This window comes from Pelobates fuscus, chromosome 4 (genome assembly GCF_036172605.1).
Source record: "Pelobates fuscus isolate aPelFus1 chromosome 4, aPelFus1.pri, whole genome shotgun sequence".
In the NCBI taxonomy this organism is placed as follows: Eukaryota; Metazoa; Chordata; class Amphibia; order Anura; family Pelobatidae; genus Pelobates; species Pelobates fuscus.
In genome coordinates, this window is record NC_086320.1 from 389,904,185 (window position 1) to 389,927,727 (window position 23,543).

At 48.4% G+C, this 23,543-nt stretch overlaps 1 protein-coding gene across 1 annotated transcript; it reads left to right on the forward strand.

Annotated features, from left to right (window-relative positions):
• Positions 1–622: 622 nt before the first annotated feature.
• LOC134609277 (uncharacterized) lies at positions 623–23,287 on the forward strand. Its single transcript, XM_063452932.1, has 3 exons — positions 623–727; positions 19,230–19,607; positions 22,028–23,287. The coding sequence occupies exons 1-3, from the start codon at positions 694–696 to the stop codon at positions 22,861–22,863; spliced, it is 1,248 nt and encodes a 415-aa protein (XP_063309002.1). The 5' UTR covers positions 623–693; the 3' UTR covers positions 22,864–23,287.
• Positions 23,288–23,543: the final 256 nt, after the last annotated feature.

The window sequence follows — 23,543 nt, forward strand, 5'->3', positions numbered from 1 at the left end:
TAATATATTGTTATTATTTATCCCTGGCAGGCTGCGGTCGGTGATGTCACACTGTTATAATATCTTATTATTATTTATCCCTGGCAGGCTGTGTTTGGTGATGTCACACTGTTATAATATATAGTTATTATTTATCCCTGGCAGGCTGCGTTCGGTGATGTCACACTGTTATAATATCTTATTATTAGTTATCCCTGGCAGGCTGTGTTTGGTCATGTCACACTGTTATAATATATTGTTATTATTTATCCCTGGCAGGCTGCGTTCGGTGATGTCACACTGTTATAATATCTTATTATTATTTATCCCTGGCAGGCTGTGTTTGGTGATGTCACACTGTTATAATATATAGTTATTATTTATCCCTGGCAGGCTGCGTTCGGTGATGTCACACTGTTATAATATCTTATTATTATTTATCCCTGGCAGGCTGTGTTTGGTGATGTCACACTGTTATAATATATAGTTATTATTTATCCCTGGCAGGCTGCGTTCGGTGATGTCACACTGTTATAATATCTTATTATTATTATTTATCCCTGGCAGGCTACGTTCGGTGATGTCACACTGTTATAATATCTTATTATTATTATTTATCCCTGGCAGGCTGCGTTCAGTGATATCACACTTTCGTTTACTGATGAGGAGTGGGCGGGACTTGCTGCCTGGCAGAAACAGCTCTACATAACGGTTATGAAAGACACAGTGGAACTCTTTTGTTCATTGGGTGAGTCTGTACTAAATTAGGGTAATTTCTTCAAGGCTTCTGTGACAAAGTGCCCTTCGCCACTTATTCTTGGAGAGGCCTGCTTGCCAGCCTCTTGCCTTGTGACTATGGCCAGTTAAAAAACTATTTGGGCTTATTGACTTTTAAAAGACGAGTGTTGTGCTGCCAAGTTCATGGAACTAAAATCGGATACTCGATGGCATGAACACCGCTGAAGTTTTACCTTCTCTGGAACTCTCACACTTCGAATGGAGTTGAACGGCGTTTGACAATACAAACGCCACATTAACATTGCAGATTTGCACGAACGGCCCTGTTCATGCATTCGAACGGTAGTTGAACTGTGGTGAATGGACCGTCCGCACAGCCAAAATCCATGCAACTGTTTTGGGCATGAAGATGTGCGTGCGTGCGGGCAGTCAAAATGGGACTTCCAGCTATCTCCCGAACCACTGGACCAATTTGCATGATTTTTAAGTATGTTTGTTCCCTAATTATGGTTCAGAAAATGTGATGTGAATGTGATGTATAATTTTTGAGTTATAGAAATTGCATAAAAATTATATTTTTTCGCTTGGAGATAATTGAGCTGATACAGGAATTTACTGTAATGAATGGTAGTGTTTAACCGTGTGTCTGTAAATGATTGGTTGTTGAGTTTGTGTTTTCAGTGCCCATCAAGGTCCACGTGGGTGGTAACCTTGTGGGGAAATATGTATATAAGAAGCAATAAAGCCTCAGTGCATTCTGTTCCTGTTTGACCCTCAACACGTAGTCTTGTCTCGTGATTGGAGGTGAACTGCTATAATCACACTGGGGATTTGTATACTTCTCTGAGCTCTGATCACTTAGCTCTTGTAAGAGCTGTTCCTGATATGCTCTCCTGGAGGAGAGGTCTTTCCCACACGGTCCTGGAGGACAGAGGCTGATCCAGGGTGCAAGGAAGACGGCGAGACTCTAGTTAAGCTAAGGTGGTTGTGGAGTCTGCGGTGGTTGTGGTGTCCGGTGCAGTGCTTGTGGTCCTCAGCGCAAGCTAGGAAGCGTCCGTCAACGGAAGGTACTCGGTCGGAGTACAGGTGATCCGTTACAGCTTCCATTCTCGAAACACCTCGAAACACCAGTGTGAGATCTCCTTTTTATGCACCCAAATTATCCTCAAAAAGGTTGCTAAATCATCGAAATAAGGTGGAGTACACAAAAAAAGGCTCTTAGTGCCTGCCTCCCCAACATCAGACACCAGGGACCTGGTCTGCTCTTCCAATCAATACCCTTACAGTGGAGAGGTGCGCCTTGCATAATGAGCTCAATACCTCTGGGATCATGACAAATTATCCTGACTGCCAGTACTGTTCAAGCTTGGGACAGGTATTATCAGCTAAAGATGGCACAGTGAGATAGACTTACAGAATAGAGCATATTTTAGTTTGGAAAAGAAATGATTCATTCCCATAAAACAAATAAAGTCTCCTGAGATGCAGTGCAGTACCTAGCATACTTTGTAAACATCATACATTTTTATTAGTCCCTATTAGGCACTCTATCAGGATGAGACCTTTATTAGTGGCCAAACACAGACTAACAACCATATATACAATAAAGCACCCATGCATTCCCCCTCAACAAAAAACATTGATAGAGGGGAATAGGAGGGGGCATGTTCTTCTCTGGTATTGTTCCCGTATGTTTATTTGTAATTGTCCTATTTATAGTTAAATGCACTCTCATAATATTGTAAAGCGCTACGGAATCTGTTGGCGCTATATAAATGGCAATAATAATAATTCGACGGGGAATTATTTTGCGTGGGTTCACAAGTTTCAAGGAGTCCGGAGTCCTCTTCTTCACTGAGGTTGTCCATGATATTACAGTCTCTGAGCATGCTGTGCATCAGCCCGTGTAAGTCTTGAATGGAGAGTTGTTCCCTCCTCAACACCAGACAATTTCTGGTGTAGTAAAAAACATCCTTCACACAGCACACTAGCAAAGCCTGTGAAATGGACAGAGGTGTAGAAAGGTTTTCTCCTCCACAACTCACTGTGGGTAACGTCTGTATCTGCACAGTCCCCTTGCATTAATAATATGCTTAGGGGGAGGCCTCTCTGAATGGCCATCCATGCTAAGTCCTTGTGTCTATTGGTTAGTCTACCAGATGTCATGTTCCTCCATGCAGTCTTTGCTGTGCCAGTGGGCAGCCTTGGACTAGAAAGTGGAGTGTTTTGAGCTCTGATACGTTTGTGGATCTCCTTAAAGGTTTAACTTCTTCCAGATGGTGTTCCCTCACAACTTTCTCACTTCCAGGTAAGATCACAGAGTGTCCCAGATGTGAAGGATAGAGCTGTTCCACTTTTCCCAGCCTAACCCTCCACAGGTGGGCAGGAGAAAAAAACAGGACTTGGGGGTGTTGATCTTGTCTGAGGTATGTGGTTCCTTGTACATCTTGGATCCTCAGCTGAAGTAAAAAAAAAGTGCCCTTGTGATGACTCTGCAAACAGAAACCCTAGGAGGCCACACCTGGGCCATGAACTGCATAACAAGAATCTCATGCCGCAGCACCAGTTTCTTGCCATCGATGATAAAATCTCTGAGGTTCCATAATCTGAACTTCTGGGTTATTTTTGCCAGTCTCGAGCGAGCGAGTATTTTTGGGTTGAAGGGTGTGTTGTTGGAGTGAGGGGGTATTTTTGGGGGGAGGGTTTGTTGTTGAGTAAGGGGTCTGTTTTTTGTGTCAGAGCATGTTGGGGTAAGGGATGTGTTTTTGAGGTGAGGGTTTGTTGTTGGGATGGAGTGTTTTTGAGGTGAGGGGGTGCTTCTGTAGTGAGAGAGTGTGTTTTTGGGGTGTGGGTTGTATGTGGGATGTTTGGGTGTTTTGGGGTTTAAGGGTGTGTTGTGGGATGAAGGAGTATTTTTTGGGTGAGAGGTGTGGTTTTGGGGTGAGTGTGTTGTTGGGCTGAGCGATGTAATTTTAAGGGGAGGTGATGTTGTTGGGGGGAGGGGTGTGTTTTTTAGATGAGGGGTGCGTGTGGGGTAAGTGAGTGTTTTGGAGTTAAATGGTATATTGAGGTGAGGGAGTGTTTTTGTGTTGAAGGTTGTGTTGTTGGGTTAGGGATATGTTTTGGACAGTGTGTTTTGAGGTGAGGGGTGTATTTCTGAGGTGAGTGGGTGTTGTTGGGGTGAGGAGGTGTTTTTAGGGTGAGGTGTGTATATTTGGGGTGAGTGTGCTATTGGGATTGTATTTTTAAGGGAAGGAGTGTATTTGTGGGGTGAGGGGCGTAATTTTTTATTTTTTTTGTAAAGTTACTTTTTATAGTGTTCAGTTGACAAAATAAAGGAACAAGCATACATATCAGGCATTTTGACGGTGGGACTCGCAGGTCTCCAAGTAAGTCACATCAACAATGGGGATGAGGGATACGCAGATCCATATCAGAAAGGCTTACGAGGGAATAGAACGTGAGAATGTCCATTTTGCTTCAGTTGTTCCTGGTATACTTAAGAACCAGTCAATTCTAATACATAAACTTTAACAGTTAAGAGCAACAAAATTTTAAGTAAACTGCGGGACCCGTGGGTCCCCACGAGGATGGGTCAACATCGCTACAGCATGAGGATCTTGGCTTTGGTAAAGATTATTTCATTAGCAAATTCAATATCCAAACATTAGTTTAAACGGGTATGCTTGTCAGTGTCAGCATAGGTAGTATGGTCAGGTTAGTGTCTAGTATAACGTTGTCGCCAGTTGTGATAGTCAGTGTGTGTGGTGTCATGTCTGAGGAGCGGTACGTCTTGCGGGGCGTCGTCGCCCTCCACTAGGTATTCCTTTTCGTTCAGGTATCAGGGTAGGCAGGCATCCTAGCACCCACAAGTTGGGGGGGGGGGGGGGGAGGGAAGGGGGGGGTGGGTAGGTTTAGGTCTATCTCGGGTGTCTTGTCCTCTCCCTGATCTCCAGTGCACACCTGTGACAAGCAGCTATATAGGTTTATGGGTAATCATTAGGCTGGTGCTATACCTGGTGAGGCGGGATGTATGCTTCGCAGGTTAGTGGGGCTCGTCATTGTAAAGGTCTCAGGAGCAGGGGTGGGATCGTGGGAGTGAGAGTGCGTCTGAGTGATGTTTGCTTAGTGGCTAGAGAATCCGTCTCCCGATCTCCGCCCAGGGGCCCTGGTGTGTTCCTGCTGTCAATGTTGGGATGTTATTTAGTTACCTCTGTGAGGTGTAAATTAGCTGTGAGCCCCCCTAGGCCCCCAGTGCGACTTCAGCAGTAGGTTGCGGGGTTCTGGGTGCGACCCGGGGGGCCGTATCCGGCGATTCTGGGCGCCCCCACACCCCCACATCGGCAGATCGGTCCCCTAGCCCAGTGGTAGTCGGGGCCTATGTGCAGTATAGGTACCATGGCGCCCATTGTTCTGCGTGTTTCTCCTGTCTCCCCATCAGGCAGGCTATTGTAGACTCAGCTCTGTGGATATCCTCTACCTTGAGTCTCCACTGTCCGATGGTCGGACGGGTCCGTGTTTTCCACAGCAGGGGTATCAGAGCTGCATTCAGCAGGTGTCTGAGGATCGACCTCTTATAAGTCGACAGTGAGCTTTCCGTGTGGTGTAGTAGTGTTAGGCACGCCGTTAGGGTTGCGGGTTCTCCTAGAATTTCACATATCTCCATTTCGAGTTCGTTCCAGAACGGCCTTATTTCAGTGCAGTCCCACCAGATATGTTTTATGGTTCCCACTCCTGATTCGCATCTCCAGCAGGTGTCCGGAATGTTTGGATTAATTCGATGGAGGAGGGATGGCGTGCGGTACCAGTGGGATAGTAACTTATAGTTCATTTCTTGGTAGGCTGTATTAGATGAGCTCTTGTGCTGCCGCAGTAGAATCTGTGCCCATTGTTCCTCCGTGAATGTAGTGTCCAGCAGGTCCTCCCATTGCCTTTTGAATAGGTCGTTTGTGACTTTTCCTCCCGTTATCAGTTTTTGGTATATAACCGATACCGAGCCGTTCGATTCAGTCGTCAGGAGGCAGAGGTTTTCAAACCAGGTTAGTTCTCTGTGTAGTTTGATTCTGTTCGGGAGATTATGGTAGAAGTGCCTGAGTTGCGCATAGTGGAATTGGTGTAATGGAGTGATGTCCCTTTCGGTCGAAAGTTCTCGCATGGCTCGTAATCCAGAGTCTGTTAGCGCCAGTTGCAGCGGGATGTAGCCTTCATGGGCCTCCAATGGCCACGCTGATGGTGGGAGGTTATCTCCTATGTGTGAGTTATGGGTAATGGGTATCAGTGGGCTGGGGGAGGGGGAGATGTAGGGTGTCCTTCTCATTCTGTGCCATGGTTGAAGCATATGTGTGATGGGAGAGTCATCCTCCTTCGGTGTTGTGGCATCGCGTCCATCGTGCCAGATGTATTGAGGCAGCCGGTTGTGGGTGATGTCTTTACATAGTGTGGTCCAACGTTTCTGAGGGGTGGCCACATGGAGTTCCCTAATACGTTGCAGCACCGTAGCCTGGTGGTATGTGTTGAAGTCGGGCAGGGCGAGTCCCCCCCATGCCTTGGGAAGGCTCAGTCTACTGTGAGCTATCCTGGCCCTATCCCCTTTCCATATGTATTTAAGAATCGCTGTTCGGAGCGTCTTAAAGAAGGATTGGGGTATGGGGCATGGGAGCGTGTGGAAGACGTAGAGTATCCTGGGGAGGATATTCATCTTCACCACTGCGATTCGCCCCTGCCAGGAGATGTGGTTGTAATTCCATCTCCCAAGGTCCCTCAGCACTGCGGACAGAAGGGGTGTGTAATTGCGTGCGTATAGATCTTTCGCTGCAGGGGTGACCTGGAGTCCCAGGTATTGCATACTCTCTGCGCACCAGTGGAACGGGAATTGTAGCTTTAGACGCCCACATTCCTCCTCCGGCACCGTCACATTCAGTATCTCGCATTTGGGCATATTAAGTTTTAGCCCTGATATAGCCCCGTATGTCTGAAATTCCTCCAGAAGGTGAGGTATTGATTCAAGGGGTTCAGCCAGGAAAAACATCATGTCGTCTGCATACGCAGCGACCTTATGTTCCTGCGTCCCACATCTAAGGCCAAGAATTCTGGTGTTTTTACGTATCTTGTCCAAGAGCGGTTCCAAGGTGAGTGCAAAGAGAAGCGGTGAGAGTGGGCAGCCTTGTCTGGTCCCATTCCTTATGTGAAAGCTCTCCGTGAGTGCCCCATTCACTCGAACTTTAGCGTTCGGTTGGTGGTAAAGCGTCCCGATCCAGTGTCTCATTTGGTCACCAATGCCTGTTCTCCTTAGCGTCTCCATCATGAATCGCCAGTTCACTCTATCGAAAGCTTTCTCTGCATCCGTCGATAGCAGAAGTAGCTTCTTCCGATAGAGTTTCGCCGCATGTTGGACCACAAAGAGCCGGAGGGTGCTATCCCTGGCTTCTCGGCCCGGGATGAATCCCGTTTGGTCCGGGTGGACCAGTCGCGGCACGTACTGACGTAGTCGAGAGGATAGGACTTTGGAGAAAAGCTTGATATCAGCATTGATAAGCGAGATCGGGCGATAGTTGCCGACCTGTTCCGGGTTTTTACCCGGTTTCGGGATCACTGTTATCGTCGCCGCCAGGGACTCCTTGTGGAAGGATGCTCCCTCCCGGAGGCTGTTCAGTGCATTGACCAGCTTCGGGACCAACTCCTCACCGAATTTCTTATAATACTCCACCGGAAAGCCATCCGGGCCCGGCGCTTTGCCATTCTTGGCCACCTTGAGGGCGAGTTTGACCTCTTCTTCGGTAATCGGTGCGTCGAGCGATTCAGCTTCCTCAGGGGTGAGTGCATCGGGGTTGAAGTCACTCAGGTATTTTACGGTGTCCCTTAGTTTGCTGGGAGCAGCGGGGCCCTCAGGTGAGTTGTCCAGGTTGTAGAGGTTTGTATAGAAGATCTCAAATTCCTTCGCGATAGCCTCGGGGAATTGCGTCAGTACTCCTTGTCTGGTGCGCAGAGAGTGGACTTGGGCTCGATTTTGTGGGCCTCTTAGCATTTGGGCCAGCAGTTTACCTCCTTTGTTTGCATGCCTGTAGAAGAAAACTTTGGATCGTTGTAACTGTCTCGTATATTTGCGTTCTAGGATGTCAGTTAGTTTTCTCCTATGTGTGACAAGGTCTTTATAAGTTTGATCTTGCGGGGATCTTTTATGGCTTTGCTCTAAGGCCGCTATCTGTGCGGTAAGGTCGCGTATCTGCTGTCCTTCTTCCCTTTTCTTTCGTGCTGCTATTCGAATTAGGTGACCCCTGAGGACACTCTTGTGTGCTTCCCATATCGTCAGGTCCGTTAATTCCTCAGACACGTTCTCCTCAAAGAATTGACGAATGTGCCCCGTAATTTGCAGTCTCGTCGGTTCGTCTAAGAGCAAGGCATCATTTAGTCTCCACGTCCTTTTTGTCGGGCGGTATAAGGGTGACTCCATCTCCACTTTTACTGCACTGTGATCTGACCATGGAGTAGTTTGGATAGCAGCTGACCTTAGGTAGGTCAGTCCTTCCTGTTGCACGCAGATATAGTCGATTCTGGAGTATCGACGGTGCAGCGTGGAGTAATAAGTGAAGTCCCTCTCCATTGGGTGTAGTGCTCGCCACGCATCCATGAGCCGTAGGTCTCTGAGGGCTTTCAGGATGGTCCTGATCGTCGAGCTAGGCACACTGCTCCGTCCCGTGGATGTGTCAATCAGGGGGTCCAGCGGGACATTGAAGTCCCCCCCCAGGATCAGAACTCCCTCTACAAATTTGGTTAGCTTCAAAAGCGTTCTGCGAATAAAGCTCGCCTGTCCTGCATTCGGAGCGTAGATGTTCGCGAGCGTGTATTTTTTCCCTGTGATCTCCCCTTTCACGAATAGAAATCTACCGTCGGCATCGGCTATCTGGTCGGAGACCGTGAATTGCAGATCGGCCGCGATCAGTATAGCAGTGCCTGCCTTTCTCGTGGAGGGGTGGTTGCTGTAAAAGTTGTTCGGGTAGTACCTGCTCCTGAGTAGGGGATTCGCTGTCGCTCTTAGGTGGGTTTCCTGTAAGAGCGCGATGGATATGCGTTGGCTCCTGAGAGTCCTCAGGAGATGGGACCTCTTTTCCGGGGCATTGAGTCCCCTGCAGTTCTGCGTGAGAACGGTTAAGGGTGATGGGGAGTAGGCCATCGTGGGAGGGGGGGGTATCAACTACGATCTGCCAATGCACGGGCCAGGCGCCCAGCCCCGCCGGACCACCAGCCGCACAGGAAGACTGAGGAAGGATGGGGGAGCGGTGTTCACGGGGGGGGGGGGGGGGGGGTAGCGGTCGCCTGGGGGCCCAGGAGGGGAGGGTGTGAGGTGAAGGTGTGTGTGTCGATTTCCTACCAGAAACTACTATGCTTTCCGTGTGTTAGTATCCTAATGTGTGTTAATAAATGAGGGTATTCACCCCAGAGTATCCCAACGTGTGGGGTTGATACTGCCTTTGTCAGGCAGAGTCCCTTGTAACTGGGTGGGCGGCCTACGCTGTACCTCTACACGGTGAGTACCGGAGCGGCAGCAAGCGCGGATCCCCCAGTAGTCTTGGTGTACTCGGGTCTAAGTCGGGTCGTGGCGACGGTCAGGTGTGTGTGTTCCGTATGGGTTGGGTCGGGTTCCTGTTCCGCTAAGCATGAGTCAATAGGTGTGCACATAGCGATCGGGTCTGGTGCCTATGCGTACTCTCCAGTTGGGGTCTGTGACGTCCGTCAGGTGTGTCTCGCCCCAGTGTGGTCTCTCTGTCCCCTGTAGTCCGGGCTTTCGGCGTGATAGCTGGTAGGGTCATCCAGGCATACAGATAAAGTAGTGAGCTCGTCAGTCTGGGGCAGGGGGTAGCGGGGGGAGCACGGTCTACCTTCTCACAATGCAACATAGTAAGCAACATAAATATGTGAACCAGGGTACATGAACATGAATAAGAGCAACCCCCCCCCCCCACCTCCCACCCAGCCCAGTCAAACAACCCCGATCACCCGTCAGGCGAAGAATCATGCATATACAGAGGCAAATTATAATGATCGGTATTGTGAACCAGATAATGCAACATAATCGGTCTGACAATTAATACATTTGTCCCCATTGTAGTGGAGCCCCGTCCCTCCCAGCATGAGCCCCCACCCAACCTTGTCATGGTTCTTGTGCAATCCGTTAATACAGCCGACAATATGTGTGGCCCACCATAAATCTTCCGCTGCACTTGTGTAACGCAGAAATAGATAGGGTCCCTGAAGAGCACTCCCCACTCAGCTCAGTGCACCCATTCCATGCGGGAATCCCCAGTCCCCCCTCCCAAAGTAGCCACATGGCATCGTGTTGTTCCGTAGTGTGTGCGTGTTCATCAAAAGCTATGCCCCATGATGGAGAGAGTCCCCGGGGGGGATGAGTCACTATCACAGGTGTGAGGGTGGCAGTTGGCATACGACTCATTATGGGTGGCGGAGCGTGCTCATCAACAACTATACAGTGTGCGGTGTCATCGTTATCTTAGCTGCAACTATGGGTGTGGTGCATGCTACCAGTGAGGGCCATACCTCGCGGTGGGCTAGGTCCCGGGGGGGACGGGTGTATGTCTTTCGTAAAAAGTTATCAATCAGTGTGCTGCCCAAGATGGGGGTGGTTGAAAGTACTTATCTGTTTCTGGGCGAGGGATGACACCTGGATCCCTTAATCGGGTGCAGCATCAACATCGGACCATCGGGCAGGGGGGGAGAGACACTCCTGTCCGGCTAGACCGCCCGGTTAGTCCTCAGCATGTGGGGCCGGGTTGCGCGGCCTATGTGCTGGGGATCTGCGTGGTGAGTCCTCTCTGCGTCTCCTGGCGGCTCTCTGAGCGACGGGGCCTGGTCGCTGTTCCAGGGGTCCCAGTATCCAGTCTGCAACTTCGGTCGGTGGTAGGCCTAGTCTCCTTAGGAATACGGGGACCTCGTCTGGCCACCTCACAGGTACCCATTCATTGTCGTGGCGAGCTAGCAGGCTAAAGGGGAATCCCCATTTATAAGGTATGTTTCTACTTCTTAGCAATTGTGTTACAGGTCGTAGAGCTCTGCGGGCTTCTAGTGTGAGTGGTGAGAGGTCCTGATAAAGGGCGACTTCGGCTCCTTGAAATGGCCATGTCTGTCTGGATCTTGCTTTTGTCATTATGAGATCTTTCACTTTAAATTCGTGAAGGCAGCAAATGATATCTCTGGGCGAGTTGTCTGCATTGCGGGGCCGGAGCGCTCTGTGCGCCCTGTCGAATTGGAAGGTCGGCGGGGAGTCAGGGCCCAAAATCTCCCTGAATAGGGCTGTGAGGGTATCTTCCACGTTTTCTTCGCTGCGTGGTTCAGGGAGGTTGCGTATCCTGATGTTAGACCTGCGGCCCCTGTTGTCCAGGTCTTCCGCCTGTCTCCTAAGGTGTAATAGGATGGTACCTTGCCTGCTTATAGCCAGGTTGTTGGCTTCTATGCGGCCCGACATCGTTTGCTCCGCTGTCTCCAAGGCCTGTATACGGGTGCCCTGTGCTGCCAGTTCATTCCCCAGCGTTGCGACCTCTGCACGAATAGCCTCATGTAAAGTATCTGATGAGGCCTTTAGGTCTGCTTTAGTGACCATGCTGGCAGTCAGGGTAGTCAGGGCTCTTATGTCCGCCCTGATGTCCGCTAGCGAGAGGGTCTCACTCTCCGGCGGCGTGGTCGGCCCGTCGGCCATCTTGGGGCCCTGGTCGGCTTGGGACGGTCGCAACGGGGTGCGGAGGTATCCGTCCAGCGGTCCGCTCTGTGAAGCGGGTAACTGTCCCCTGGGTGTCTGTGGAGCGTCTGGGCGTTTGGTGCGCCCCATTTGGAGAGTCTGTGCTTCGGATTGTGCCCTTATTATCGCTGCGCGGGTCGGAGCTCCGAAATCAAGCGGCCGGCGCCATCAGCGTTCAAGCCACGCCCCGTGAGGGGCGTAATTTTAAGGGGAGGGGGTATTTTTTATCATGAGCAGTATGTTTTTGGGTTGAGTGTGTTGGTGGGATGAGGAGTGTAATTTTGAAGTGAGGGGAAGTTGATGGGGTGATGGATGTGTTTTTTGGGTGATAGTGTGTTGTTGGGTGAGGGATGTTCTTGTGTGGGGTGTGTTTTTTTTTTTAAGGTGAGGGTGTGTTTTTAGGGGGAGAGTGTTGTATTGGGGTGAGGGGTGTGTTGTTGGGGTGAGGGATTTTTTCCTGGGTGAGGGGTGTGGTTTCGGGGTTAGAGTGTGTTGTTGGGCTGAGAGGTGTAATTTTGAGGTGAGGGGGGTGTTTTTTTAGATATGGGGTGTGTGGGTTTTTTCGGGATAAATGGAATGTTCTTGAGGTGAGGGGGTGTTTTTGTATTGAAAGTTGTGTTGTTGAGTTAGGGGTCTGTTTTGCAGTCAGAGCGTGTTGGGGTAAGGGATGTGTTTTTGAGGTGAGGGTATGTTTTTGGATGAAGTGTGTGTTTTTGAGGTGAAGAGTTGCTTTTGTAGTGAGAGAGTGGTGTTGGGGTGTGTTTTTGGGGTGTGGGTTGTATGTGGGCTGTATGGGTGTTTTCAGGTGTAAGGGTGTGTTGTGGGATGAGGGATGAGGGGTGTATTTTTGGGGTGAGAGTGTGTCATTGGGATGAAAAATGTATTTTTGATATGAGGGGAAGTTGTTGGGGTGATGGATGTTGTGGCAGACCGTCTGGCACCCCGACTGGGTGCCTCTGCTAATCGATGCTGTGGCGGAACCAACCTCGCCACTGTGCACTGGAGAAGCCTGTTTGCCCGCCTCCTACCTGCTGACTATGGCCCCTGGGTTATTTGGGCTAATGGATCTATATTGGGCTGCTGCTGGCCCTTTAAGAACTGTCTGGGGCCATATTGAGACTTTGGGTAACAATACCCTTTAAGACTATGGCCCCTGGAAGGTATTACCTGTTAAAGACTCTTTTAGCAGATTGGATTTTATAAGACTGTCCCTTTAAATAATTTGGAACAGTGCTGCAGCTTTAAATTGGCACTTCGGATACAGCCGAAGTGCTGAAGTAGTCGAAGTGGCCGCCATTCGACAAACGAACACGTGGCGGCAGCGGCCATCTTTGTTCATTCGAACGAGGTCAGCGGTATGTGTAGCCAAATTCATGGAACTGAAATCGGCTACACATTTTTCCGAACACCGCTGACCCTTACCTTCTCCTACACTTCGTTTTTCAGCTTCAGAGACTAAGTCCCGTTCGAATATTCGAACGCTCGTTCGAATGGGAATTAGTCGTTTTTCTGCATGAAATTGACCGACCGCACAGCCCAAATCTATGGAACTGTTTTGGGCAGGAAATTGTGCTTGCGGTCGGTCATAAAGGACTTCCACCTAACTTTTGATCCACTAGAGGGATTTGTCTGATTTTTTATGAAGATTGGATGTATGGTTTTAAAGTTATAGCACATGTATAAAAACTGTATTTTTCCTAGCTGTAATAATTATGTTAACTGGTTATCTGAGGGGAGGGAACCTGGGGGTTGTAACCATTATGCAATTGGTTGTTTTGTCCCTCCCTGTGGGCGGTCCTGTATTCTCAACCACTGTAATAAAAACCAGGCTGGGAGTGCCAGCCTCAGTTCCTGCTTAACCCTCAAAGTGAAGTGTCGTCTCATTATTGGGGGAGGATTTATTGTACGCTGTTCCAGTTTGACTGCTAGGAGTGTAAACCTATTCACATGGTTTTTCCTATTCGGCTGTATACAGCATTCATACGCCTGAGAGCATTCATATGCTTCTCCGATTTGGTGGTTGTGGTGTCTGCCAGAGTGCTTGGAGTCCTCAGAAAACACCAGGAGCATCCTTCAACGGAGGTACCCAGTCGGGGTGCCAGGCGATCCGTTACAATTGGTGGCAAGCGGCGGGATCATTCCTACAGCCCAGGAGGGCAGCTACAGGGCAACACCATTCCTTGGAGTTACAAATTGAGGGCAACGCTAGCACTCGTGCAGCGCCCCTGGCAGCAGAGGTATCCAGCGACTTGGAGCAGACAAGTATGGAAGGCTCTGACGCTGAAGATGATTGGCTGGCTGAGGTGAGGCAGCGAGTGGCCCAGTATGGGGGTGATGTATCCATGGAGATATTCCAGGTGATCAGTAACCAGGTCATGGCTGAGCGAAACTCAAGGATGGACGGAGAGTATGCTCAGCGGAAAGAGTGTTACAGCAGCAGAGTAGAGGCTGCATCCGAGGAGGTTAGTCGTCTCCCCCTGAGGCGGCAGGAAGAACCCGAAGTAGGGGTCCTCATAGATTGGTCCTGTGAGGAACCACAACAGGCAGGTGGAGATGGGACCGAGGTCTCTCCACCGGGCCCAACGGGATGGTGGGCAGCAGGCCCAGATCCCCAGCGGCAGTGTGTATCCCAGGGAGCTGAAGGTGCCGTCCTTCCTCCCCAGCGGCAATGTGTACCCCAGGGAGCTGAAGGTGCCGTCCTTCCTCCCCAGCGGCAATGTGTACCCCAGGGAGCTGAAGGTGCCGTCCTTCCTCCCCAGCGGCAGTGTGTACCCCAGGGAGCTGAAGGTGTCGTCCTTCCTCCCCAGCGGCAGTGTGTACCCCAGGGAGCTGAAGGTGCCGTCCTTCCTCCCCAGCGGCAGTGTGTACCCCAGGGAGCTGAAGGTGCCGTCCTTCCTCCCCAGCGGCAGTGTGTACCCCAGGGAGCTGAAGGTGCCGTCCTTCCTCCCCAGCGGCAGTGTGTATCCCAGGGAGCCGAAGGTGTCATCCTTCCTCCCCAGCGACAGTGTGTATCCCAGGGAGCTGAAGGTGTAGTCCTTCCTCCCCAGCGGCAGTGTGTACCCCAGGGAGCTGAAGGTGTTGTCCTTCCTCCCCAGCGGCAGTGTGCATTCCATGGAGCCGAAGGTGTCATCCTTCCTCCCCAGCGGCAGTGTGTACCCCAGGGAGCTAAAGGTGCCGGCCTTCCTCCCCAGTGGCAGTGTGTACCCCAGGGAGCTGAAGGTGTCATCCCTTCTCCCCAGCGGCAGTGTGTACCCCAGGGAGCTGATGGTGTCGTCCTTCCTCCCCAGCGGCAGTGTGTACCCCAGGGAGCTGAAGGTGCCGTTCTTCCTCCCCAGCGGCAGTATGTACCCCAGGGAGCTGAAGGTGCCGTCCTTCCTCCCCAGCGGCAGGGGAGACACTAAGTTCCCCACTGGCGCAGATGGAACCAGGATCTCTGCGCCCAAGATACAAGGAGTAAGGACAGTCGGTCCTGCTTCCCAGCGGCAGCCTAGCCCACCAAGGGGAGATGATAAGCCCCACACCGGTGCAGATGGGACCGTGATCTCTGTGCCCAAACCACAGGGAGTAGGGATGGTCGGTCCTGTCCCTCTGCATCACGGCTGTTTATCCAAAGGAGAGACAGCCTATCCTCCCCTCCAGCAACAACACCAGGTCCAGGGTAAGGAGCTGCCTACGACATTTCCTCAACTGGGCTCCAACCAGGCTACTCCCCTGGTAGCGCTGGCAGTGGGGCAGAGTACCGCTGGTCTCTGCCCACTCAGCAACCCACCGATCCGGAGCGCCAGTAACCCCCAGAGTCCAGGTGGAGTTCCTGGACAGGGACAAGCTACCCACTACCCCAGGTGTAGTAACTCTTTCTTGTGGGTGGGCTGTACTGCTGATTGTGTTATGTGGGTGGGTTGCTGGACTAACCAGGGCACTGACCGACAGGAGGTCAGATATCCTGTTAGTCTGGATGGTAAAGGGGAGAACTGTGGCGGAACCAACCTCGCCACTGTGCACTGGAGAAGCCTGTTTGCCCGCCTCCTACCTGCTGACTATGGCCCCTGGGTTATTTGGGATAATGGATCTATATTGGGCTGCTGCTGGCCCTTTAAGAACTGTCTGGGGCCATATTGAGACTTTGGGTAACAATACCCTTTAAGACTATGGCCCCTGGAAGGTATTACCTGTTAAAGACTCTTTTAGCAGATTGGATTTTATAAGACTGTCCCTTTAAATAATTTGGAACAGTGCTGCAGCTTTAAATTGGCACTTCGGATGCAGCCGAAGTGCTGAAGTAGTCGAAGTGGCCGCCATTCGACAAACGAACACGTGTTGGCGGCGGCCATCTTTGTTCATTCGAACGAGGTCAGCGGTATGTGTAGCCAAATTCATGGAACTGAAATCGGCTACACATTTTACCGAACACCGCTGACCCTTACCTTCTCCTACACTTCGTTTTTCAGCTTCAGAGACTAAGTCCCGTTCGAATATTCGAACACTCGTTCGAATGGGAATTAGTCGTTTTTCTGCATGAAATTGACCGAACGCACAGCCCAAATCTATGGAACTGTTTTGGGCAGGAAATTGTGCTTGCGGTCAGTCATAAAGGACTTCCACCTAACTTTTGATCCACTGGAGGGATTTGTCTGATTTGTGGAAGTGTGTTTAAAGTGTGCTGATTCCAAATATGTAATTTTTATGAAGATTGGATGTATGGTTTTAAAGTTATAGCACATGTATAAAAACTATTTTTCCTGGCTGTAATAATTATGTTAACTGGTTATCTGAGGGGAGGGAACCTGGGGGTTGTAACCATTATGCTATTGGTTGTTTTGTCCCTCCCTGTGGACGGTCCTGTATTCTCAACCACTGTAATAAAAAGCAGGCTGGGAGTGCCAGCCCCAGATTCTGCTTGACCCTCAAACCGATGTGTCGTCTCGTTTTTGGGGGAATTGGATTGTTTGCTGACTGCCAGGAGTGTAAGCAGATTGTATGCTTTTCCTGTTCGGCTGATTCCAGAATTCGTACAGTTTGCAGTTCGGGAGATTGGTGCTTGCAGTAGCTGCTGGTCTATGGAAAAGGGGATTATCGCCTAAACGATTTTTATCCTCTTGTGAGTGAAACGGTCCGTTACAGATGCTTCTTAGTGCTCACCGAGTACTTCCAAGCACTTCACCAGACACCATAACCACAGTCATCCCTGCAGCCAGCGTTACAGCTTGGTTGGGGTCTTGCTGTCCTCCACCCACCCTGGACCCAAGACCGGGATCCAGCTTCCAGTGGGTAGACCTCTCCTACTCCAGAGTGTATAGCAGGATAGCTCTTACAAGAGCTAGTGATTATAATACAAGGGAGTATAGTGATCTAGTAATCCCCAGAGTGAATATAGCTGCTCCTTCCACATATGAGACAAGGCTCTATGTTGAGGGTAAAGGAGAACGGGTTTAATGGGAACCACATGCAGTCTTATATGCAACTCCCAATGCAAGGGGTTTCCGGATACATATTCCAGGGGCATTCCCCTCTGGACCTGACAGGAGACTACAGTAAAACATATACAGAATTACATTGGCTCTCAGGTCCAGGACACTCCCACACAAAACAGGGTAATCCCTCCCCTGTGCCTGAGAGATAATGGAGTCAGGAACTATACTAAACTCAATTATCTCCAGGCACAGAAAACATACATTTTAACAACATACCAAAAGTACCCCCAAAACACATGGAAACCCCACAAATGTCACATCCCCGGATAGCCCGATCTGGCAGACCAACATATCCAAAAATCACCCAGATCGGTTCAGGGGTTCGGGATTTTCATGGAAGTCATAATTTTGACCAGGGAGTCAGGGCTAACGGTCGGTCTCTCATTCTGGAGTACACAAGTACATAAACCACATGAACGGATCCTTTTAAAGTGCATTGGGCAAGGTATATTGCAGGACCCATAGTCCTGAGGCAGGAGGCTGACAAACAGGCTCCTCCAGGAGCCTCTGCCCAGGTTCTGTCCACCATATATATGTTTTTAGGGTGATTTGTTGGAGTGAGAGGGTTTATTTTAGATTTGAAGGGGTGTAGTTGTGGTGAGGGGTGTGTTTTTGTTGTGAGGGGTTGTTGGGGTGATGGATGTGTTTTTGGGGTGATAGTTAAGTGTTCTTGCATAGCAAGACCACTTAATGTTATCTCACATATATATTATTATTATTGCCAAATTTACCACCCTAACTCCTCCCACAGTTTTTACACTACATAGACAGTAACATACCGAAACGTGCGGATTGTTCCCGATTGGTGTGCTATTACTTTGTGGAACGTTTCGCCGAATGGTTCACGGAATATCGTTGTTCTTGTGATGAAATTGGTCCCATAGGAATGAATGGCGAAATGTTCAAAACTAGAGTGGGGGATGACAAAAGCTGAAAAATCAGGACATGATTTCTAAACTGCAACCACTCCCTTATTTTCAAGCCCACCTACACAAATCTTATATCAAAACGTTCAGCTATCCCTGCTGCCACTAAATATGTCCACGACTAAGCCATAGTTCTGATAGTTTTCACAATATGACCGTTTGTTTGCAACTCACGCCGTCCATTGACATTCATTGAAACTCCACTCTAGCCAGCTCAAATTTGAAGGGCAATATCTAAACTGCGACTGTGCCTTCATTGTTAATATCTCAGAGACATACTATCCATCAAGATGTAGGTCTGGATCTTGTGATTCTCACAATATAAAGCTCTTCGCTGTAGGATTTATAGTTTTTAAAATACGACCGTTTGAAGATGGCAACCGCCAGTGACGTGAGCAATTTGGAGCAGTTTGTTTTTAACCGCTCTTCTCTGCCCTATTTGAAATCTATTAGTTCCCGTTGGCAGTTGGTGGAATGTTCAAGGGATTTGAAAGTTCTTCTCTGCCCTATTTGGAATCTATTAGTTCCTGTTGGCAGTTGGTGGAATGTTCGAGGGATTTGAAAGATTTGAAAGCTCTTCTCTGCCCTTGCTGTAGAGTGAGTGAACCACACTCCAACCTTTCCACAGTTACTCCAGCCACTCCAACCACACAACAGTTTCTCAAGCCACTCCACCCAGTTACTCCGCCCACTCCAGTTGTAGACTACTGGTGGAGGCAAGAACACTTCACACAATTTCCTGAGAAATTGTAGCTTTTCTAGTTTATTGTTGTAGTGAGGGGTGTATTTCAGATGTGAAGGGGTGTGGTTGTGGTGAGGGTTGTGTTTTTGTGGTGAGAGCATGGTGTTGGGGTGAGGGGTGTATTTCTGAGGTGAGGGAGTCTTTTTTGCGTGACAGGGTCTTTTTGGCTCAAAGGGTGTGTTCTTGAAGTGAGGGGGTTTTTTGAGCTGAGGGGTATTGTTTGGTAAGAGGGGTGTGTGAGGTGAGGGTGTGTTTTTATGGCGAGGGGTGTGTAGTTGGGTTATGGGGTGTATTTTTGAGGTAAGGGTGTGTTTTTGGGGTGAGAGGTGTGTGTTTGAGGAGAGGGGTGTTCTTATGGTTGATGGGGTGAGAGGTGCATTTTTGAGGTTAGGGGGTGTTATTGTGGTGAGGGTATCTTTTTGTGCTGAGAGTATGGTGTTGGTGTGAGGGGTGTGTTTTGAGGGTGAGTGTATAGTTGGGGTAAGGGGAGTATTTTTGGAGTGAGTGTTTGGTTTTGGGGTCAGGAGTGTATTTTTGAGATGAGGGGGTGTTGTTGAGTTCAGGGGTGTGTTTTGGGGGTTAAGGGTGGTCTCCACACACTAACATTGCTTTGTTTTTCCATTTAGACTGTAAAACTGGGATCACTGGACTGATTGCAAGCAGCCAGAGTGAATCGTTCCCAGGACCGCTCACAAAATACAGTATTGGACAGGTTGAAGACACACATGTACTTCAGGAAACTGCAGAGGAGATAGTCCGACAGAATGCAGAGAGACATTTCCTTCATGAGAGTATTATCCAGAATAGTGCGGAGAAGCCATTCACTTACCATTCAGGAGACTTTATTGAGGAGTTTGTCCTCCCGGGGATCATTAACGATCTGACCACAGCGTCCTTACTGGTGAAGAGGGATTGCTGTTCCCCTAGAGATGCTGGCATGGAAGCTAGTCTGGCTTTGGGGGTTCCAACTCTGGAAGATGAAGATTCTAGTTACCTACTCCCAGGTAAGTACCTGGCCATGAGCAGAGGTGCACACTGTGTTACTGTGTATACTAACAAACTCTCAGTATTTACACTCGTCCAGAAAATGGACATGTTTTCCAACCAGACAATATATTATTTTTTAAAATCTTTAGTTAGATATACTGTTGAAGAAATTTAAGAAAAAGGAGAGCCAGGACAAATGCAAATAGGAATAAGGCTTACAAAAAAATAAAGGAAGAAAGGGTTAAAAACATCTAAATCAGACATCAACTAAGATCTAGATAATCAGACAGTGAAGTAAGAACTTCAATAAAGAATTATCCAAAGGCAGATTTTATTTCAAAATCCAGCAACAGCACAAGATGAGCACAGGAGAAAAGAAGAAAGTGTGATACAAAAAAAGAAGGCAAGAGTAAGGGGGGAAGGGACCCTAAACATCCAAGGGAACAAAGAAGGATTAAGAACCCACAGAATCCTACACAGGTTACTTCATTGGTCACACAGGGATTGTGAATAGGGTCCTCTCGGTTCCGGGCCATAGGTAGCTGCCTCAGGTTCTCCTAAAGAAACTCTCTAAAAGGGAGAACTGGGCAATAGTCTACATTTCTTTCTAGATAAAAGGAACATGGTCCCCCATTTGTAGGGCTACACATAATGCAGGTGTTATTGGGATCCCAAAACTGCACCTGCCATCATTTTCGTTGTGTATAATTTTAGTATCCATAGTAACAAGTTAGGGGGAAAAGGTAGGGTAGGAAAAAAATATATATATTTTTAGAACTAGACAACATACAAGATAAATTGATGGGGACTCTTTCAAGACAACAGTGCTCACAAACTGCAGAAAGTGCCACTGGTTTACAAAAGGCTATTTTACTGTATTTACCTTAGGGATATTTCCATTTCCTAGATTTTTCTCTTTGTATATGAAGCCAATGCTGAAAAAATAAATCTTCTCAATGAGTTCAACCTCTTCCTGCTTCTTATAGTGAAGCACAAAACACAGAGCATCTCGATCAGAAAGATTTGATTGGTAATCCAAGCACTAACGCAAACATAAATATATTGTGCGCGATTCCTCGTAGTCTTCGCATCTTATTAACGAAGAGTAGAGCAGCCATATTACTAACACACTGTGTACGTTTGGGTTTAGAATCACCCATTAGAGCAGATTAATAAACAGTGAAGTGAAGCCAAAGTGTCACAGTCTTACTGCACCCGGGATTAAACTGGACATTGGCTGCACTGACAGTCCATCAGCTTGTTATTTTCTCTTCACTACAATCTGTATATCTATGGAGACGGGGATATGCGGAGACGATATTAGTGAATGATATGTTTTTCCTCTATTTCAATGCACTTTTCTTTTAGTGATACAGAAAGTGTTTCATGTGTGGGTTAGTGTCTGTGTGTACGTGGGTCAGTGTGTCTGTATGTGTGCATAAGTCAGTGTTTGTGTTTCTGTGTGTGTGTTTGTATGGATCCGTATCTGCATGTTTGTGGTCAGTATATGCAAGCCAGGGAGTGCATGTGTCAATGATTGTCTGTGTATGGATTAGTCATTGTGTGTTATTATGAGTGTGTTTGGGTCAGTGTCTGTTATCAGTGGCTTTGTATATCTTTGGGTCGGTGTCTGTAATGTGAGAATGTTTGTATAGGTCAGAGTCTGTTCTGTGACTGATTGTGTATAGGTCAGAGTCTGTTCTGTGAGTGTGTAGGTCACTCACTAGCAGACACACACACACACACAGACACAGACACACACTCTCTCTCTCTCTCTCTCTCTCACTAGCAGGCAGACACACACACGCTCTTACTAGCAGGCAGACACACACAAACCCTTTCATAGCTGAAGCTTACCTGGCACTGGTAGGTGAAGTTGCCATTTTGTGGACTCTTCCTTCCAGCGAGGTCAGCAACGTGCGTGGGGGCAGAGCTTGCATTCGAGAGGCGGAGCTTCCATTCAATAGTCAGGGCTTCCATGCAGGGGTGGGGCATGCTGCCAAAATCGATGTATATTTTGAAGCTGGCATAGTGTGAGGGGAAAATACTTGATTTGGGCTGTCTGCCCGGCCCCAGATGCTGCGGCCCACCGGGAAATTTCCCGGTATCCTGGTGGGCCAGTCCGGCCCTGGTGTGTATGGGTCAGTGTTTTGTGTGTCTGTATAGGTCAGTGTCTGTGCCAGTGAGTGTATATGTGTGAGAGTCAGTGTTCAGCTGAGTGTGTGGGTCAGTGTTTGTGTATCAGTGTATACTTTGGAAGCATGTGGACTTTGGGTGTCACTGAAACCTAAAGTTTTCATGTGGGAGGGAATTACGGGGACAGAAATAAAAGACTTGCAAGACTTGCCCTGAGTACTTCATGACCTTGCCACACCTCTGATTGAATGGTGAGATCACAGTCTAAATTGTAATCCCTCTCCCTGTATTTGTGTCCTAGAGCCCGACTTTGTACAAATCATTAAGGTAGAGGAAATTGACACGGACTATAAAACAAGTGAGTCACCAGTAGATGTTGAAGAGGAGCTACTGGGAGAAGCAGTATATCCTGACATTCATACAGAGTCTCCTATTAAACCCAAGTCTCAATTTCTATGGCTTACGGAAGGAAGGATTCTTGTGCAGGACCTTCGGGGAATTAGCCACTCACGTGAACTGAAGGATGAAGAGGGAGCTCCGAGTGTCACTCCAGTAAATAATGGTGGATTGGAAGAAATAACTACTTCACAGAACTCCAGAAGAGCTAAAGAGATGGAAAGGTACTCTACAGGCAACAGACGCCATAAAATGCTTCTGGAGCAACAAGAAATAGAAGTTGTAGAGAAAGAAACATTGTCTTGTAAAGTGAACCTCAAAGGGTTGAGCCATGAGGAAAACATGTTAGGCTGCAAGCACACTCGCCACACTCGCCACACTCACCATTCTCCATGTGACAAGGAAGGTACATTTCAGAATGGGCAACCCCATACTGCTAAGTTCACTAAGGACTTCCAGCACTTCACATGCACAGAGTGTGGACGGAGGTTCTCACAACGATTTGCACTCAGTCGGCACCAGAAAATTCACACACGGGACAAACTTTTTCCCAAATCTGTGGCTCCTCCACCACAGAAGGTGTATAGACTGCCATTAGAGGCACCCATTGAGGACTTTAAAACTAGGGAGGCTGGTGGACCCATAGGAGATTCTTGCTCCAAATTACACCATCACCTCCAACTGTCCACAGTTTTTCTGCAGAACTTGATCTCTTCGACTGGCTGCTTTGAGTATGACTAGTGGTGGAAAAACAGTCTAATTCTGAGGAAATCTATTTTATTTCCATTGCTTCTGCTAGAGAAAATGGCTGCATTACTGTTCAGTGGTTTACAGTTGAGGTAAAGGAACACTCCAAGCACAAAAACCAACATGCTCTCAGCCAGGGTTTAATTCAGGAGAGCTACCAAAAGCTCCTAGCAGGAGCTCACATCTCTTAATGGGGAGTAGTGACCAGTGCCTGGTGGCCCCCAGGTATGTTATCCATCCGTTAGAATACAGTGTGACCGCTTATATTAGGAGGGTGCTAGGGCTGAATTGACACCATAATCGCTAAAGTATTCTTCAGGTGTTTTGGTGCTTGGAACGTTACCTTAATGAGTAAAAAACAGTGTTTGCATATATAAACAAACCAATGATTTGTCTCAGAACAAACAGCTATCCATGGCATCAGGAAAATCTTTATGCCTTGTTATCTGGTTCCTGCATTCAGGTTCTGCCTCCTCTTCTACATATTATACTTACTGTACTACATCACACTTACTGTACTACATCACACTTACTGTACTACATCACACTTACTGTACTACAGACTTACTATATCACTTACTGTATTACATCACACTTACTGTACTACAGACTAACTATATCACTTACTGTATTACATCACACTTACTGTACTACAGACTTACTATATCAGTTAC

Bases quoted from the DNA above. Each gene is read 5' to 3' on its own strand.
- LOC134609277 (XM_063452932.1), top strand. From the start codon at position 694: ATGAAAGACACAGTGGAACTCTTTTGTTCATTGG. The intron at 728-19,229 runs GTGAGTCTGTAC...TTTTCCATTTAG, and splicing joins GGAACTCTTTTGTTCATTGG to ACTGTAAAACTGGGATCACT. The intron at 19,608-22,027 runs GTAAGTACCTGG...TTTGTGTCCTAG, and splicing joins TTCTAGTTACCTACTCCCAG to AGCCCGACTTTGTACAAATC.